The sequence below is a fragment of the Diabrotica virgifera genome, chromosome 2, assembly GCF_917563875.1.
Source record: "Diabrotica virgifera virgifera chromosome 2, PGI_DIABVI_V3a".
Taxonomy (NCBI): Eukaryota; Metazoa; Arthropoda; class Insecta; order Coleoptera; family Chrysomelidae; genus Diabrotica; species Diabrotica virgifera.
The window spans coordinates 26,996,422-27,014,859 of record NC_065444.1 but is presented as its reverse complement, the minus strand read 5'-3'; the positions used below and the strand labels follow the sequence as shown (position 1 = coordinate 27,014,859).

Genomic DNA, 18,438 nt, shown 5'->3' with positions numbered 1-18,438 from the left:
TGTACAATTTGTGTGATTGGATTTGTGGCTGCAGTGTGAGAAATGCATTTTTTTGCTATCCGTGTTTACTGTTTTCGAATGACGCTGTATGGGCGAAAAATGGAGTAACTGACATTAAGCATTTAAAAGTGAAAATTACAAAACATGCCTCTTCAACTACTCATATAAATTCATCAATGAGTTACGCAAGTTTAGGACGTGTTAACATAAGACAGCAACTTGATAGTGTATATCGTAAATCTGTGCATGACTTTAATGAATTGGTATCTAAAAATAGGTATATTTTAAACAAACTAATCGACTGTGTAAAATTTTGTGGAGTTTTCGAAATTGCATTGCGCGGTCATGACGAAAGTGACAGCTCCAATAATCGTGGAATTTTTCTGGGCCTTATCGATTTTGTTTCTGAACTGGATTTAATGTTTAAAGAACACATTGAAAAAAGTACAGTATTTAAAGGAACATCGAAAACAATTCAGAACGATATTTTAGAATCAATGTTAGCCATTGTGCATACTCATATCATGAAGGAGATTGGCCAGACAAATTTTGTGGCCATTCAAGTAGATGAGACCACAGACAGCTCCAATAAAACGCAGATGATTATCATATTGCGATATGTATTAACTGGTATTGTACATGAAAGATTTTGGAAATTTGTTAACCCCCTAGGTACTACAGCACAACATTTAACTAATGTAATATTGGAAGAACTTCAATTATTAAAAATTAATGAAGCACCTGAAAAATTGATTGCCCAAAGTTACGATGGTGCATCAGTCATGAGCGGTAAACTGGGAGGAGTACAAACAAAAATTAAAGAAATATACCCAAATGCACACTTCATTCACTGCTATGCCCATCAATTTAATCTTATCCTCCAAAAAGCGGCGAGTCAACACAAACCGATAAAAATATTTTTTGCAAATTTACACGGATTTTCGTCCTTTTTCGGCCGATCTCCAAAATGTACGATGGTTCTGGATAGAGTGGTTAAAGTAAGGCTACCTAAAGCTGCGCCTACTCGATGGGCTTTCAATACAAAATGTGTTGAAATTGTATACACTTATAAAGATGATTTAAAATCTTGCTTAGAGGAAATTATTGATGAGGAGCAAGATGGTAACAATATAAATCAAGCAACTGGTTTAAAAAGACATTTGGAAGATGAGCATTTTTTATTTTGGTTAAATTTTTTCCATAAAATAATGCCCCATGTTGATATATTGTTTAAACAATTGCAAATGCGAGACATTGATGTTATATCTGTCAAAAATTGTATCCTGTCTTTTAACAACAATATCCAAATAATTAGAAATACTATTTTGGAATCAGAAGTACCAAGCACATCAACAGCAAAAAAAAGAAAAACTACTGCAGAGGATCCAAAGCGACGAACTGCACTTGAAATTTGTGATATTATTATATCTGAAATAAATCACAGGTTTAGTTTCAATGATCATCTCATGATTTCACAGTTATTCTACATAGAGAAATTTGAAGCATACACTACCAACTTTCCGCAAAATATTTTAAAAATGGTGACGGCTAATTATCCCACAGTGAATATTTCCAAACTAAAATCGGAACTTGAAGTCTTATATTGTCGTGAGGATTTTCGCAATAGTGCTGGTGCAGTAGCCATACTTCAGCTTTTTATTAACATGAATTTGTCTGAAACATTTTCTGAAGCAGTGAAGTTATTAAATATTTTGTGCACACTCCCTATGACAACCGTGGAAAGTGAGAGATGTTTTTCTACTTTAAAAAGAGTAAAAACATTCCTGCGTAATACGATGGGACAACCTAGACTTAGTGCCTTGTCTATGCTGAGCATCGAGAAAACGCTTGTCAAGAGCATTCCAAATTTCAATGAGAAGGTCATAGACTATTTTGCAGAACTAAAGGATAGAAGAATTGACTTAAAATATAAAAATATTTAAAGTAAGTTTCGTTTTAATAAATTTACAATTTATTATACTATAAATATTCCTATCTATATATCAGTCAATAACCTGTTCATACCATTTTTCCTATATTTTTTAAAAGATTTACTCTAAAAAAAGACAAATTTAATTTTCGGAAAACTAGGGTAAATAGTATTGAGTTTTATCTAAGTCTGTATTTTTTATCTAAAATATAAATGCTAAAAGATCTTTTAAATACTTTAAAAAATCAACAGTTTGAAGTTTTCAAACCAAAATGACCCCCCTGAAGATTGACCCACGAGCCGCCGCTGTTTAAATGAGACATTTAAAAAAATGTCGTGTCACGCTAGTGATATTATGTATTAATATAAACAGAAAATAAAAACGCACTATAAATTCTTCACTTTCCAATATTGATTATCAGTTTGATTTTGTATGCATAACCTCACTATCGCAGTTTATGTCAATAAATATTTATTAACGAAAAAGAAAATATTTTGTTGCACTATAAATTACAGTATAAATTAATAACTAATGAATTCTAACAATTGTATTCGGTTATTATCACTACAAAATAAAATATTCAAGTTTAACAAAATAACCCCATAAGACTCAATGTTAAAACGTCCTTACAAAATCTGACAGCGTATCACGTGACTGTACGTAGAGGGGAGACGCACGGAGCCAATTGGCCATGAGCCGATGGGTAGAGGGGATTTGACAGCTTTCGCCAGCGCTGTTAGTGGCAGTTTTGTGCATTTATCTGATAAATTTAAATGGCGCGCCATGGGTAGAGGAGAGGGGATTTGACGGTTTTCACCAGCGCTGTTAGTGCAGCGTTGCCACATTTAGTAGATTTCTACACTTTTGGTAGATTTTTGAAAATTTTTAAAAAAATTCTAGTAGGCAATATTTTTTAGAAGATTTTTGGTATATTTCAACATTTTTTATGACTAAAATAAAATTTGCTTTTTAATAGTATTTACCCCATTTCTAAATTAATTTTTAGACATTTTGTTACAATTTCCCAATGTCATTACCGAAAATAAGATTCAGGGGTGGGATTCTGTGTACAATCGCTAACACCGCCGACCGCTTTCTATCAATGTCAATATATTTGAATTTTTAGTTTTAATTCAAATATTTTCTTGTTTTACTAAGTGTCACTTCAGCATCAACTAGCAAAACTAGAAAATAATTCAATTAAAGCTAAAAATTCAAATATTTTCACGACAATTGACATCGATAGAAATCGAAGTGTAGATATCTACAGTGCACGGAATCTAGCCCCAGGACGTAGATGATGAATATTAAACAGAAATGAAACTGGATTCTGGTGTAACAAACTTGCAGATTTCAAGTAGCAGTGCAATCAGTACCTATTTCAGGTGTTATTGAAGAGTTCTGGTATTCGGTGAACCTGTTAAGGCCGCGTCCCACCATCAAATAATTTGATCAAACTGGTTTGAGCAAACTGAAAGTGAAAGTTAGTGACGTCACATCCTGATGAAAAATTTTAATTTTAAATAAAGTACAAACAAGTTGGACAACTCAATACAAAAAGTTTGATCAAACTAGACTGATAGTGAGAGCACAGATTTTTAGAATTTCAAAAAAACTGCAATTGTGACGTTACTTTGACGTACTTCCGGAGTTTGCTCAAACTGTTTGATCAAATTATTTGATGGTGAGACGCGGCCTTTAGAAGCTAACGATGGAAAACTAAAATATTTGCAAAACAACAAATGTTGTGTTTGCGTGTTTCTAATGTAAAATGCGAAATAATTGTTTGAAGAATGTGATCCAGACATGCACATGTTAAAATCAGTGGATGACAAAATATTATATACAAATATTAAATATGAAACTGATAAAAATTAATTATAGTTGGTCATTTTGTTCCCCAGTTAAAATATAAAAAAGTTTGGTTTTTGTTTACAAACAGTCGTATTAATTTCTAGTTAAACTCCCTCTGTGGCTCAGTGGTAAGAGCGCCTACCTTTGGATCGAAAGGTCCGAATGGTCGTGAACTCGAATCTCACCAGGGTAGAGAATTTTTCGTTTATTATAAATTAATAAATGAAAATAGTTTCTATCCTTGTGTGATCGGTACCCACCGGAGGGACCGCAGACGTTCGGATATAATTAGCGTCTCTGCAAAGACAATGACATCGACTTTGCAAAGTAACAAGACACTTACTCAACACACACACTACACAATAACACTAGCTACCTATGGTAAAATCCACTGTACCATCACCATGCCAATGCCCATTAGTTGTCGAGGCATTAGCTAAATAAAAAAAATTTCTAGTTAGTCAGCTGTTATTGTTATTATAAAAAGTCCTAAATTATATACAAATATATTAATAAAGTTATATAGTATATTTTAGTTTTTGATAAGTAGATTTTATAAAAGTAAGCTAACCTACAGTAGATTTTCTAAATAAAATGTGGCAACGCTGTGTTAGTGGCTGTTGGCAGTTTTGTTTTGTGCATTTGATAAACTTCACAAACTGAAATGGCGGGTAATATAGATTTTTCAAAAAAGAAAACAAGATATTGCAGCTCTTGTATTGATTCATGTAAAAATATTGGGACTTCATTAAATTGGATGGTCCGAGAAGTTAGCCACATTAGATTTTCATAGAACGTTGATTTGAAGTTTGGCAGTGTTGCCATGTGATTATAATGTATATAATGTATAATATGTTGCACGCTTCAAATATACAGAGAAAGCTTTGAAAACTATCTTTTTTACATTATTTTGTGGATTTTGCTATTTTTTAATGTATGTAAAATACGAACGAATAAATATTTGTTGTTTGTTTTGATATTAATTGCAGTTAATTATTAGAAATTGTTTTGTGGCAATTGTCCCGATAGGTTACTGAGTAGATTTGGCAATAGAGTGAGAACGTTTAAATTTGCGTTTGCCAGATTGCACAGATGTTCCGCAGATATACATTTTATGACTTTCTTTTTATTATATTATATTTCTTTTTATTATTTTATTATTTGGAATGAATGTACCAGTACCTGAAATGCTTTTAGTTACTGAAAAGTGTTTACTTCGTCAGTACGTTATTTTTGTGTTCATTTTGTATTTTTTAAAATATTAAAATGCCTACAACTATTGTAGCACGTGAAAGACTTTTGAACATAGCGCAAATGCGGGAAGAGCGATTCACGTTAGGGGAAATATGTACAAATTTTGCGGATAATTTTAACGCATTAGTGTGGTGCGCGATGCGGTTACTAATTAAAAATAGCATTCTGTGCAATCTATGCAATATTAGTAAGAACTTAATTAAGCGAAATTCCTTGTCGGACGGATACATCTGGAAGTGTAATGGATGTGGTCAGCGTACTTCGGTAAGAGATGGTTCGTTCTTCTCCAAAAGCCTGCTACCGTTGAAGAAAATGATAGTCATCATTTATGGCTTTGCAAATGACTTCCCACAAACCCAGATCAAGATTGAATCTGGGGTTGGAAGTCCCACTATTGTCGACTGGTGCAATTTCTGTCGAGAAGTGTGCACCAGATATTTGCAAGAGCACCCTGTGGAAATTGGAGGATTCGATGAAAATGGTCAACCCATTACGGTAGAAATTGATGAATCCTACTTCTTCCCCAGGAAGTACAATAGAGGTGCTTATAGGCCCGGACGCTGGATTTTTGGTGCTGTGGAGAGGAATAGTGGCAAATTATTCGTGATACCGGTGGCAGCAAAAAGCGAGGAAATACTATTGCCCATCATATCCAGGTATGTTATTGTTACAAATATATATATATCCAGGGAATAAAGTAATATTCTTTTTAGAATGATTTTACCGGGGTCAATAATTGTCTCTGATGGATGGAGAGCGTATACCAATATCGGTCGCTTAGAAGGAGGGGTGTATGAACACAGGGTTGTGATTCATCAGCAAAATTTTGTAGACCCTGATGATGATAGTGTTCATACACAGACCATTGAAAGTGTGTGGATGCGAGCAAAAAAGAAGCTCCGCAGGCAATGCGGAACTTCTAGAGATTTGTTCGAATCATATCTGGACGAATTTCAATGGAGAGAGCGGATAAAAAACAGGGACAGATTCGTAGAGTTTTTAATTTGTCTACAAGAACAGTTCGTAGTTTAGTTAAATTTAAGATTAGTTTAGTTAGTCGGTAGTAGAATTTTTAGTTTAGTTTAATTTAGTTTAGTTTGCTTTTTAGCAGAACAATTCATAGTTTAATTAAATTTAAAATCAGTTGATATAGTTTAGTTTACACTTTTTAATTAAGTTGTGTGTATGTATGTTTGTGTGTGTGTGTGTGTGTGCGTGTGTGTGTGTGTGTGTGTGTGTGTGAGAGAGAGAGAGAGAGAGGGAGAGAGAGTGAGAGAATATTAAAAAGTAGGTCATTTAGCCACAGTTTTTAAAATTTTATTTATTAAAAGTAAGTGCTTACTATAGTATTTTTACTACAAAAGCGATATTACGTAGGTCAAAATTTTTGACGTAAGAGAACTGTCAAAACATTAGAATGTGACTTTTCATTATAATAACTTTTCATGTGACTTTTCATTTATAATAAACATGGCAATTCACATTCTAATGTTTTGACAGTTCTCTTACGTCAAAAATTTTGACCTACGTAATATCGTTTTTGTAGTAAAAATACTATAGGTATCTTTGAATGTGCTTAAATTTATTATACATTATCACATTTCACATTCTTTGTGATTTATTATTAATGTAATTACTTAGATCCAATTACATAATGTATAGGTTGAACGTTTAAAGAAACAGAACTTATTTTTTCCAACTTTTTTATAATGGTTTTGTAATGTAATATTACATGTGGTTCTAAATATTTTGACCAGTAAATTGATGTGTCTCCATTTCTTTTTTATATACAAATCATAATAAAATGCTTTTATACAAAGCAAAATACAATTCTTCAATTTTTAATATAACGTTTTAAATATAGTCTTCATTTGGAAAAACAGTAGGTATAGTATTTTTACTACAAAAGCGATATTACGTAGGTTAAAATGTTTGACGTAAGAGAACTGTCAAAACATTAGAAGGTGACTTTTCATTATTGCCATGTTTATATAAACATGGCAATAATGAAAAGTCACATTCTAATGTTTTGACAGTTCTCTTACGTCAAAAATTTTAACCTACGTAATATCGCTTTTGTAGTAAAAATACTATACAACTAAGGGCCGGTTGTTCGAACGCTAATCAACAATGATCATTATCAAATATTTAATTACTGTCACCAAAACTGTCAATGTCAACTTTGTTTGGGTTGCTGAAAACATAATTAATTACAATTATGAGATTTATTATTAATTATGTTAATAATTATTGTTATATTAATTGATTATAGACTCCACAGACTTTTTAACAACCCAAACAAAGTTGACATTAACAGTAATTAATTATTTGATAATGATCATTGTTGATTAACGTTCGAACAACCGGCCCTAAGATTACCAATTAACGTTGACGAATAATCAAATAAATCACTATTCTACTAATTCACATATTTTGCACTTGGCACTGTGTATAATATATTATGTGACTTTTTTTTAGCTAATTTTATTACATATCTATAATTTGTAGATCTGTATATTTCTTTTATAATTATTAATGTTCTGACAGTTTTATGTAAATTATTTATACTTATTACAAATACCAATTTTTTTTAATTTCTGCGTTTGTCGGTTTGATAAATAAAACACATTATTATCGCGATATTTGTCATTTCAAATAAGTACTTTAATTAATAATAATAAACATTACATTATAATACACAACACTAATTTACATTTGTTACCAGGTTGACATTTTGTTATGGAATTATAATACATATTATATATTTATACAAAAAAATATATACCTACCCTTTACCCATATAAATAGTTACCACTTCCATTTTAGACAAATTTTATATTTTTCCTATAATAGTACTGTTGACTTGTATGTTGTATATCTGTATTTTCAGTTGCATATAGTCTGGAGCCTGTATCACAGCTTTATTATTTCTGTGGACTTGTATATCTGTATTTTCAGTTGCATATATTCTGGAGTCTCTTATTATCACAGCTTTTTAATATTTTTGTCTTTAATCAATGTTAGAGTTTTTTCGATTGCTATAAGTTCAACTGAAAAGATGCTATGTAATAATATTACTAGATAATCTGTAAAGGCCGCGTCTCACCATCAAATAATTTGATCAAACAGTTTGAGCAAACTCCGGAAGTACGTCAAAGTGACGTCACAATTGCAGTTTTTTTGAAATTCTAAAAATCTGTGCTCTCACTAGCAGTCTAGTTTGATCAAATTTTTTGTATTGAGTTGTCTAACTTGTTTGTACTTTATTTAAAATTAAAATTTTTCATTATTATCCACAATGAACACTCAGGATGTGACGTCACTAACTGTCACTTTAGTTTGCTCAAACCCAGTTTGATCAAATTATTTGATGGTGAGACGCGGCCTTTAATTATTGTATTGGTGACTTTATTATTTACACAAATCTTATTTTTATATAGATAATAAATAAAGTATATAGTAAAATCTTAAAACAGCAGAATTTTACTTAGTTTGCACTTTATTTTACAAATTTCATTTTCATATAGATTATAATAAACAAAAAATATATAGTAAAATCTTAATAAGCAGCAGAATTTTACTTATTTTACACTTTTTAACTTTATTATTGATACTAAAATCTTGGTATTTCGAGATAATTAGAGAACATTAAAAATTTAAAAATTTTTGTCGTTATTTTATCGACATAGTTAATGTTTTACATTTATTGTCAATAAATAAGTTAATAAAAACATATCACATGCTCTTTCCCGATTTATTCTAAGAACACATGGCAACACTGTTAGGCCTTCATTTCCTTGTATCTGTAGCTAACTTCTCGGACCCCGCAATTTAATGAAGTCCAAATATTGAATATAACAGTACTGGATGCAGTTATTATATTCGGAAACATTGCGTACATGTCCTGTATCAACTAAATCCTTTCCTTTTTTGGTGTTGCTGATTGAAATTGGATATCATGGGAAATAAGACTTGAATCCAGTATAATGTTTAATATCCATTTTGATAGAATTCAAACAAATTACAATTCATACAAATTACAAATTTTAATAAGCAAAGCAGTAAGCACACAAAAATAAACAGAGGTAACCTTTAAAATGTTAAATAATTCATATAAACTTATTCTTTTTCTCAATGGTCTCTTGCGTAAGCAGTCATCCAGTCTCACGAACTTATATATTAAATATTAAAATTATAATGAATAAAATAAAAAAACATAATTAATTTTACTATTAATTCTGTGTATTCGTTTAGTAATCAGGTTACAATAATATTTCAGTTCATAATTTGTGTCTTTATAGATAAGTAACTATTTTTCTCGTTTTGTATATTTCAGATACATAAATTTTATCAGAAAAGTATAAATTTCAAACCGCGAGATAGCGCTACCGTCGAAACTCACAGCCAATATGGTTAACTTCTGTCTATGAGTTTGCCAAACGTGTACATATTACTCTGACTTTTCAATCATAGTGTATAAAATTACAGATTAGTATATTTTTACGAATGTACATTTATTTCCAGATAATGTCTGGAAAATGATCTGAATTCATTAAGTTTACTTTCATTTAAGTCACTTAAACGACATTTTTTAAATTCCTGTTACTATTTACGTCCGGCAACTTTAACATGGAGAAATTCATAATACTATATTTGCTTACTCATTATTTTTGTATTATTAATCTATATCAAATAATTAATTACGGTAGTAAAAGTAACATTATCGATAAATATATAGGTATTATTAGAAAAAGAATAACATCACAAAAAATTTTTTGTGGGGTAGTAGTCGCATCCGTTTTTTTACAGTTTTAACTTAGTTTAGACGAGTTTAGACGTTGTTTTGACTAGAAATTTTTGATTTGATTCGTATGCAATCATCGATGACGCATGGGTATTCTATCATTTTTCCTACTGTATCATCATTCTCTTTGCCTTATCCCTATGCGGGGTCGGCTTCCCTAATTGCATTTCTCCACACAATTCTATCTTGGGTCATATCAATGTTAATCCCCTTTACCAACATGTCCTGCCTTATCGTCTCCCCCCCAGGTCTTCTTTGGTCTTCCTCTCCTACTCCTTCCAGGAATCTGCACTTCAGCTATTCTTCGTATTGGGCGATTAACGTCTCGACGTTGAACATGACCAAACCATCTTAACCTATGCTCTCTCATTTTGGCATCAATTGGTGCCACACCTAGACTTCCCCTAATATACTCATTTCTAATTTTATCCTTCTTTGTCACTCCACTCATCCATCTAAGCATTCTCATTTCCGCCATATGCATTCGTTGTTCCTCTTTCTTTTTCACTGCCCAACATTCAGTTCCGTACATCATAGGCGGTCTTATGGCTGTTTTATAGAATTTTCCCTTCAGCTTCATTGGAATTTTTCTGTCACACAACACACCACTCGCTTCTTTCCACTTCATCCATCCATTTTTCCTACTGTATATAACGTATATTTATATTGGTCAACAAAAGATCACAACGCTATCATCAGTGCAAAAACATATCCTGGAACTAACATCAATTCCGATAACTATCTTGTTGTAAAGGTGCGCGCAAGATGGAAGCTATATACATAATAATGAAACAAAAACCTCAAGACAAAGTAGGCATCCCTCTATTTTATTGAAAAACGACACCAATCAATAAACCAATTAGTCGGGCTAGAAATTCATTTATTGAGATTTATTCCCCTAATAAAGTCTCATAATATTTTTCCTGCTGAAGCGACCCATAAATATTTTATTACTCGGGCCCGGGCCCTAGCCTCTGCTATTGTATTATTTTCAATTCTGTTAACTTTAAATTCTTCTGATTTTATTTGAAGAAATTAAAATTCTACATATCATATACATAATTTAATTTTAAATAAACATAGAATTTAAAAAAATTAACTACCATAGAAAAAACTGAAAATTAATAAAGAAAAAAAAGAGCAAATGAACAATGTCAAGTATCACCCAGAAAGAATGAAAGAAATAAAGCACAAAAGCAGGACTAGAAAACCAAAGAGATTTTACAATAATTAATCGACAAATTAAGAGAATCTTAAAGCCTAAAGAAAAAGAAATGGACAAATGGATGATGGAGGCAAATGGAGGATACAAATACAAAAAATATATAATATTCGAAAAAAAAAATAACTGAAAAGATAAATGGCTGGGGCTGGAAAAAAAATGCATCGAAATCGAGTCACTGATAACTGACTTTACTGCACGCAACATTTGAAGCAGAAGCAACAAAGGCATTTTGCCACTTTTTCTTACAAAATGCATTTGCATCAACAGTTAAATTATTTTGTTTGGATTACATTAAAATCCGACTTCCGTCGGACACAAAAAATTGGTTATAGACTCATTTGAGTTGTTCCCCTCCACGGAAATCTTTAGTAAAAGGCGAAAGATTTATTCGCTCTGAAGGGAAACCAGAGTGACACATTTATTTCAGGCTCTGGATCCGGTAGACAATTGATACTACTAAAAGTGAAGCGCATAAGTGGCGCCATCTTGTAGACGGAGGTACAACAATCTAACAAATTTTCATGCAGAAAAATGTTTGTGAATGTGTTTAATATTATTATTATTTTTAAAATTATTAAAGAAACTTTTAGGAATATATTTGGAGAAATAAACGACTTCATTAAATTGGATGGTCCGAGAAGTTAGCCACATTAGATTTTCACAGAACGTTGAATTGAAGTTTGACAGTGTTGCCATGTGAATATAATGTATATAATGTATAATATGTTGCACGCTTCAAATATAGAGAGAAAGCTTTGAAAACTATCTTTTTTACATTATTTTGTGGATTTTGCTATTTGTTAATGTATGTAAAATACGAACGAATAAATATTTGTTGTTTGTTTTGATATTAATTGCAGTTAATTATTTGAAATTGTTTTGTGGCAATTGTCCTGATAGGTTACTGAGTAGATTTGGCAATAGAGTGAGAACGTTTAAATTTGCGTTTGCCAGATTGCACAGATGTTCCGCAGATATACATTTTATGACTTTCTTTTTATTATATTATATTTCTTTTTATTATTTGAAATGAATGTACCTGAAATGCTTTTAGTTACTGAAAAGTGTTTACTTCGTCAGTACGTTATTTTTGTGTTCATTTTGTATTTTTTAAAATATTAAAATGCCTACAACTATTGTAGCACGTGAAAGACTTTTGAACATAGCGCAAATGCGGGAAGAGCGATTCACTTTAGATTCACATATATTTCTTTTAATTAATTATTAATGTTCTGACAGTTTTATGTAAATTATTTATACTTATTACAAATAGCAATTTTTTTTAATTTCTGCGTTTGTCGGTTTGATAAATAAAACACATTATTATCGCGATATTTGTCATTTCAAATAAGTACTTTAATTAATAATAATAAACATTACATTATAATACAAAACACTAATTTACATTTGTTACCAGGTTGACGTTTTGTTATGGAATTATAATACATATTATATATTTATACAAAAAAATATATACCTACCCTTTACCCATATAAATAGTTACCACTTCCATTTTAGACAAATTATATATTTTTCCTATAATAGTACTGTGGACTTGTATGTTGTATATCTGTATTTTTAGTTGCATATATTCTGGAGCCTGTATCACAGCTTTATTATTTCGGTGGACTTGTATATCTGTATTTTCAGTTGCATATATTCTGGAATCTCTTAAGGCTGTATGACACTATGCATTTTCTTGTATCATTTCTAATATCGTTTCTGATATCGTTTCTTGTATACATTTTCTTGTATCATTTCTTGTACGTACATTTGTGCCCTGTATGACACTATGCAAGTTCTTGTATCGAAAATTGTATGAACTTCGGCAAGTGATTGGTCGAAATTTTGTTTGTCACCCTGTGTCACGTTATGCTAGTACTGCATCTACAGACACAGCTGATTTTAAATATTTTATAAAATTTATAAACTTTTATATAATTCAACATTTTAATGTTAACCAGAATTTTACGTTGACTGAGGTTGATTATTTGTGTTTTTATTTTGTTTTGATATTTGTGCTAAAATATTTGCATTAGAATTATCTTCAGTTTGATCCAAATTAGGAACTATTGTATTTTCGTCTATTAAAAAATTATGCACCATGAAACCTAAATTTATAGTTTGAACTTTACTAGGAGCTAAATATATGGTTATTAGTAGAACAGTAGTCCATACCAAACGGTATATTAAGTATCAATAAAAGATTATAAATAATACCTACAAAAACACAAATAAATTCATCAATACATTATCCCATTTTCATTTCAGCCGCCATTATATTATGAGTAAGTAATTTTGACATATTAGATGTTTTACCAGCTGGTTTTACGTTTTTGCTCTTTGCGCAGAAATTGGCGCAGTTCTTGTACAATAATCTGTGCCTGACACAAATTCTTGTATCGTTTCTGATATCGTTTCTTGTATCTGTGTATGACACTATGCATTTTTTTGACATATCAGAAACGATATTAGAAATGATACAAGAAAATGTATAGTGTCATACAGCCTTTACTATCACAGCTTTTTATTTGTCTTTAATCAATAGGGCTTTTCATCGATTGTCATTTGTTTCGAGCTTCTGTCATGTGTCACATAATATTAATATATATCTGCGTCATACGTCTTTGGTTTGTATCATTGGCAATACCAATAACGTATGACGTAGATATATTAATAGAGAGATATCGCAAATGCATTTTTATCGCACGCTAATAGCGGAATACGCTATTTTGACATGTACGCAAGCGCAGAATGAATGTTACGCTAATACCGGATAGCGTGTCCCGCTATTTAGGTTGAAATAAGGGACGGTAATAACGTTAACGCTAATTTGACATTTGGGATGAAACATAAAAATAATGTATAGAATACAAATTTTATAAACTAAATACTGTGAATCATCTTATGTTGGGAAACACGTGCATTTTTATTTTGTCTACAATAGACTACTTTTTGTGGTTAGGATATTATTTATTCAGATATTTTATATTATTTTTATACTAACTATTTATATTTATTGTTGGTTAAATCATTAAAATTAAAATGCATGTCAACCAGCTCAATATCCAAATTCATTTTTCAATAAAAAACAATTACAGTATTCCTCAAAATTAATTTCTAGGTTACATTGTAATACCAAACGTCGGTTGTCATAATAACGTTAAGCCCCGCCCCAGAACATTTGCGATAACTCTCTTGTTGCCTGTGCTGAAATAGAACGTTATACGTTATTTACGTCTTGACACGATATTACCGTTTGCATTTGCGATATCTCTCTAATATTATGTGACACATGACAGAAGCTCGAAACAAATGACTGTGAATGAAAAGCCCTATGTTAGAGTTTTTTGATTGCTATAAGTTCAACTGAAAAGATGCTATGTAATAATATTACTAGATAATCTGTAATTATTGTATTGGCGACTTTATTATTTACACAAATCTTATTTTTATATAGATAATAAATAAAGTATATAGTAAAATCCTAAAACAGCAGAATTTTACTTACTTTGCACTTTATTTTACAAATTTCATTTTCATATAGATTATAATAAACAAAAAATATATAGTAAAATCTTAAAGCAGCAGAATTTTACTTATTTTACACTTTTTAACTTTATTATTGATACTAAAATCTTGGTATTTCGAGATAATTAGAGAACATTAAAAATTAAAAAAATTTTGTCGTTATTTTATCTACATAGTTAATGTTTTACATTTATTGTCAATAAATAAATTAATAAAAACATATCACATGCTCTTTCCCGATTTATTCTAAGAACACATGGCAACACTGTTAGGCCTTCATTTCCTTGTATCTGTAGCTAACTTCTCGGACCCCGCAATTTAATGAAGTCCAAACGTTTTATTTGATTTTATGTTAATTAAATATTTTTCGTATTTCTATTATTTAACTGAAATGAATAATTTTCAAATGACAACTGAATATCCTTGAAGTAATTCATAGGCGTAACCAGGGGTTTTTGGAGGTTACAATCCTCTGGATTGATTAGTTGTAGAGGAAGTTCAGTAGATCTGTTATAGTAAAAAAATATTTACAAAAATTGTATTTATCAAACCTGCTATACCTATATTAATTACATAGGAATACAGGAATGAACTAGTGATGTAACGAATATTCGTATTCGCATTCGCATTCGCGAATATTCGCATGTTTTTGCATATTCGCATTCGCATCCGCATTCGCGAAATTTTGTGCGAATGTTTTGCGAATATGAAAACCAAAAAAAAATAATTTTAAGATAATATTAGATTAATAAAATCAAAATCTATTCAGTTCTCATCTTTTTTTATTAAGAAAAGGTAACTTAACCTCAAACATGCAGCTACCCTCAAATGGAAATATGCAGGACACAACAGCAGACAAAGAGACGGAAGATGGAGTGAAGCGATAACTCACTGGAGACCTTGGGACTACAAAAGAGGAAGAGGCAGACCACAGCCGAGATGGTCGAATGACCTAAAAAGATGCGCACGAAGCAGATCGACAGAATTAGCACTGAACCGAGAACTTTGGACAAATGAAGGGCAATAGATAGATAGAACTTAACCTTGTATAATCACATTATCAGCCTTCACTTTTTTTTATTATTTGGTATTACGTAATAAAGCTTAAGATTCAGATTGATTTACACTAAATATCAATTAACTTTTCATTATAAATTTAGGAAACATTACAAAAATAGAAACAAATTAAAAAAACTGAATATATTCGCATTCGCATCCGCATTCGCGAATGTCGGTAGCAGATATTCGCATTCGCATTCGTATTCGCGAATGTTCAAAAAATGACATTCGTTACATCACTAGAATGAACAATATAATCTTATTTGCAACCAGAGTTTTTGAATAACTATCCAACATTATAGAAGTGATTAATTTTGATAACATTCAATAAATAGAATACAGGGTAAGTCAAAACGGAAGAACATTATTTTCTTGGTAATTTTAAATTGTTCATTCCATATTTGAAGGGGGTTGGGAGAAAACCGTGGATGTCACTATAAATGGCTGAAATTTAGTTAAATATGTAGTCTTTTAGATTTTAACAAATACTATCCCACCATTCCTTCAAATCGGTAGAAAACGATGAATGTTCAGAGATTTTAAGCGTTTTAAATTGACCATATGTAGGGAGAAAACGATATTTGTCCACGCGTAATTGGGTGAAAACAATGATTGTCACCCAAGCACTGGGGCCGCGTGTATATTTTTCGGCTTATCTATTGTGATGGCGCTGGCGGACAGAATAAAACTATGCCGTTATAAAATTTATTCACTACATGATAACTGTTGTTAAACGTTTGCGGTCCATTGTCATAACTTATCCTGTGAGAGGGCATTCCTACTTGGAATGCGACAAAATATGGGACTGATCATGCAACCTCAAAAATAGAATGTGAGGAAACGCCTTCAGATTGGGAAGAAAAGATATCCAATTCTCGCGTAAAACCATTACCATTGTTTGTCATCTCAGTAACTCAAGATCTTGTTAAAGAGTGGACCAAATTTTTTACCAATAGATATCTGAAACAATGCCCTTTCGCAATACAAAAGATGAAGGAAATATTGTGCATCAGTTCTAACCCCCTCACTATGTTGCATCGAGATGCATATATATCATGGGCATAGGCTTGAAGATCCAATTCGTTCTTCTGCTCAGTCAAAAAAATCTAAAAGTCTTAAAAAATCCGAGTCTCGAGATGCAAAAGAGAGTATGTTTCAATTCCTCAAGAAAAGAAGCCATGTAAGCAAAAAATGAATGGCAAAAACAAGGCAACACATGATCTAACCGTGAAAAGCAAGTCTACGGACTTGAAGCGAAAGAAAGGTAAAAAAATAAATTAAAGAAAAAAATGGGGACCAACACCAGGCCCTTCAGTAATAAAGTCTGTAAGAAGATATAACACAATTAAAGGAAGCAGAAAATCAAGTAAAAGCTGAAATATTTTATTGCTAAAACCAATTTTTTAACTAAAATGTTTTATTCTGTTTAAATGAAAAGCAGACAAAAAAAAAACAAATCAGAAAAAAAACAAAGCAGGAATAATACTGTGACTAAACGCCTGCACTTGGTGACATCTGTTGTTTTCTTCATTAAAAAGTGTACATTACGCCACTAATTTTTTATTTTTTTTTAAAACAAGTTGACTTTTGTTCTTTGTTCACATTAGTTCATAATATCAATAAATTTTTCTATCATTTTGTCCATCTTTAATACCTCCCAACTCATTTTTTTGTCGTAAATAGTCTTATAACTTTAAAATTCGTTTTTCTTAAAATCATTTGTTAATGACATCCATGATTTTCTCCCGACACCCTTCATTTTATACCGCCACTATCGAAAAGTGTGGTACCTACTATTACCATAAGTAGTACATATTTATTATTTAATTTTTATGAATTGAATTTTAATTATGTTTATTCCTCATATTGTGTATTCACATCGAAACTGACGAGACGTGTCATACATATACAGTGAGCACGTAAAGGTTGGAATAAATTCATTTTTTCGTGGATGGACAATTTTGGAAATAAATCCCGAAACAGGTCGACTTTTATTTTTAAATTATGACTTTTTGGCATATATATCATACTAGTGACGTCATCCATCTGGGCGTGGTGACGTAATCGAGTTTAATTATCTATACCTATATAGGATGTGAATATTTTTTAAATGAGAATATATGTCGTGTGATAGCTCGTTTGAAAGCTTACTAAATTCTCTATTGCAGGGTTGTCCAACTGGCGGCCCGCGGGCCGCATCCGGCCCGCGAGGCTATTTGTTGTGGCCCACGTAAGATTTTCGAAAAGCATATATTTTCTTTAAATGCTGCCACTGTGAAAAAAGATTTTTTAATTTATATTTTATGGTTTAGCAGTGTTTTTACATCACAAGTACTGTACCGCGTGCCGCTTCGCGGACGTGTAACGAGCACAATCGTCCTCCACCACTATGAGAACTGCACTGATTACTGCGCATCACAGTTCACGCAGGCCACACCTCCCACTGCTTACCATCCGTCGCCAGCCGCCATCGTGCAAGTGTGCTACTGACACGTAGGCTAGTCGGCTAATCTATTACGTTGCTAGTGAACAGTGAACTTGATTAATTCTTTGTGATTTTACCAGTAACACTACTTTTGATGATTTTACCAGTAAAGAGGAGTTATTTGATATTTGTCCTCTTTATGGAACAACAAAAGGAAAAGACATCTATGAGGCTGTGAAGAAAACAGTTGACAGAATTTGAGGCTTTGATAAATGTTCAGCCATAGCAACAGACGGGGCCCCATCAATGACAGGTAAAAAAATTGGATTAGTGGGTCTGCTTCGAGAGAATGGTG

At 31.5% G+C, this 18,438-nt stretch overlaps 1 protein-coding gene and 1 non-coding gene across 2 annotated transcripts; one reads left to right on the top strand and one right to left on the bottom strand.

The window, feature by feature from the left end:
• Positions 1-4,530: 4,530 nt before the first annotated feature.
• Positions 4,531-6,884, top strand: LOC126879469 (uncharacterized). The gene is made up of 2 exons (XM_050642493.1): positions 4,531-5,695; positions 5,753-6,884. The coding sequence occupies exons 1-2, from the start codon at positions 5,052-5,054 to the stop codon at positions 6,069-6,071; spliced, it is 963 nt and encodes a 320-aa protein (XP_050498450.1). The 5' UTR covers positions 4,531-5,051; the 3' UTR covers positions 6,072-6,884.
• Positions 6,885-11,364: 4,480 nt separating this feature from the next.
• On the bottom strand, positions 11,365-11,481 carry LOC114332939 (U5 spliceosomal RNA). The gene has a single exon (XR_003652867.2). It is a non-coding gene; the product is annotated as a U5 spliceosomal RNA (small nuclear RNA).
• Positions 11,482-18,438: the final 6,957 nt, after the last annotated feature.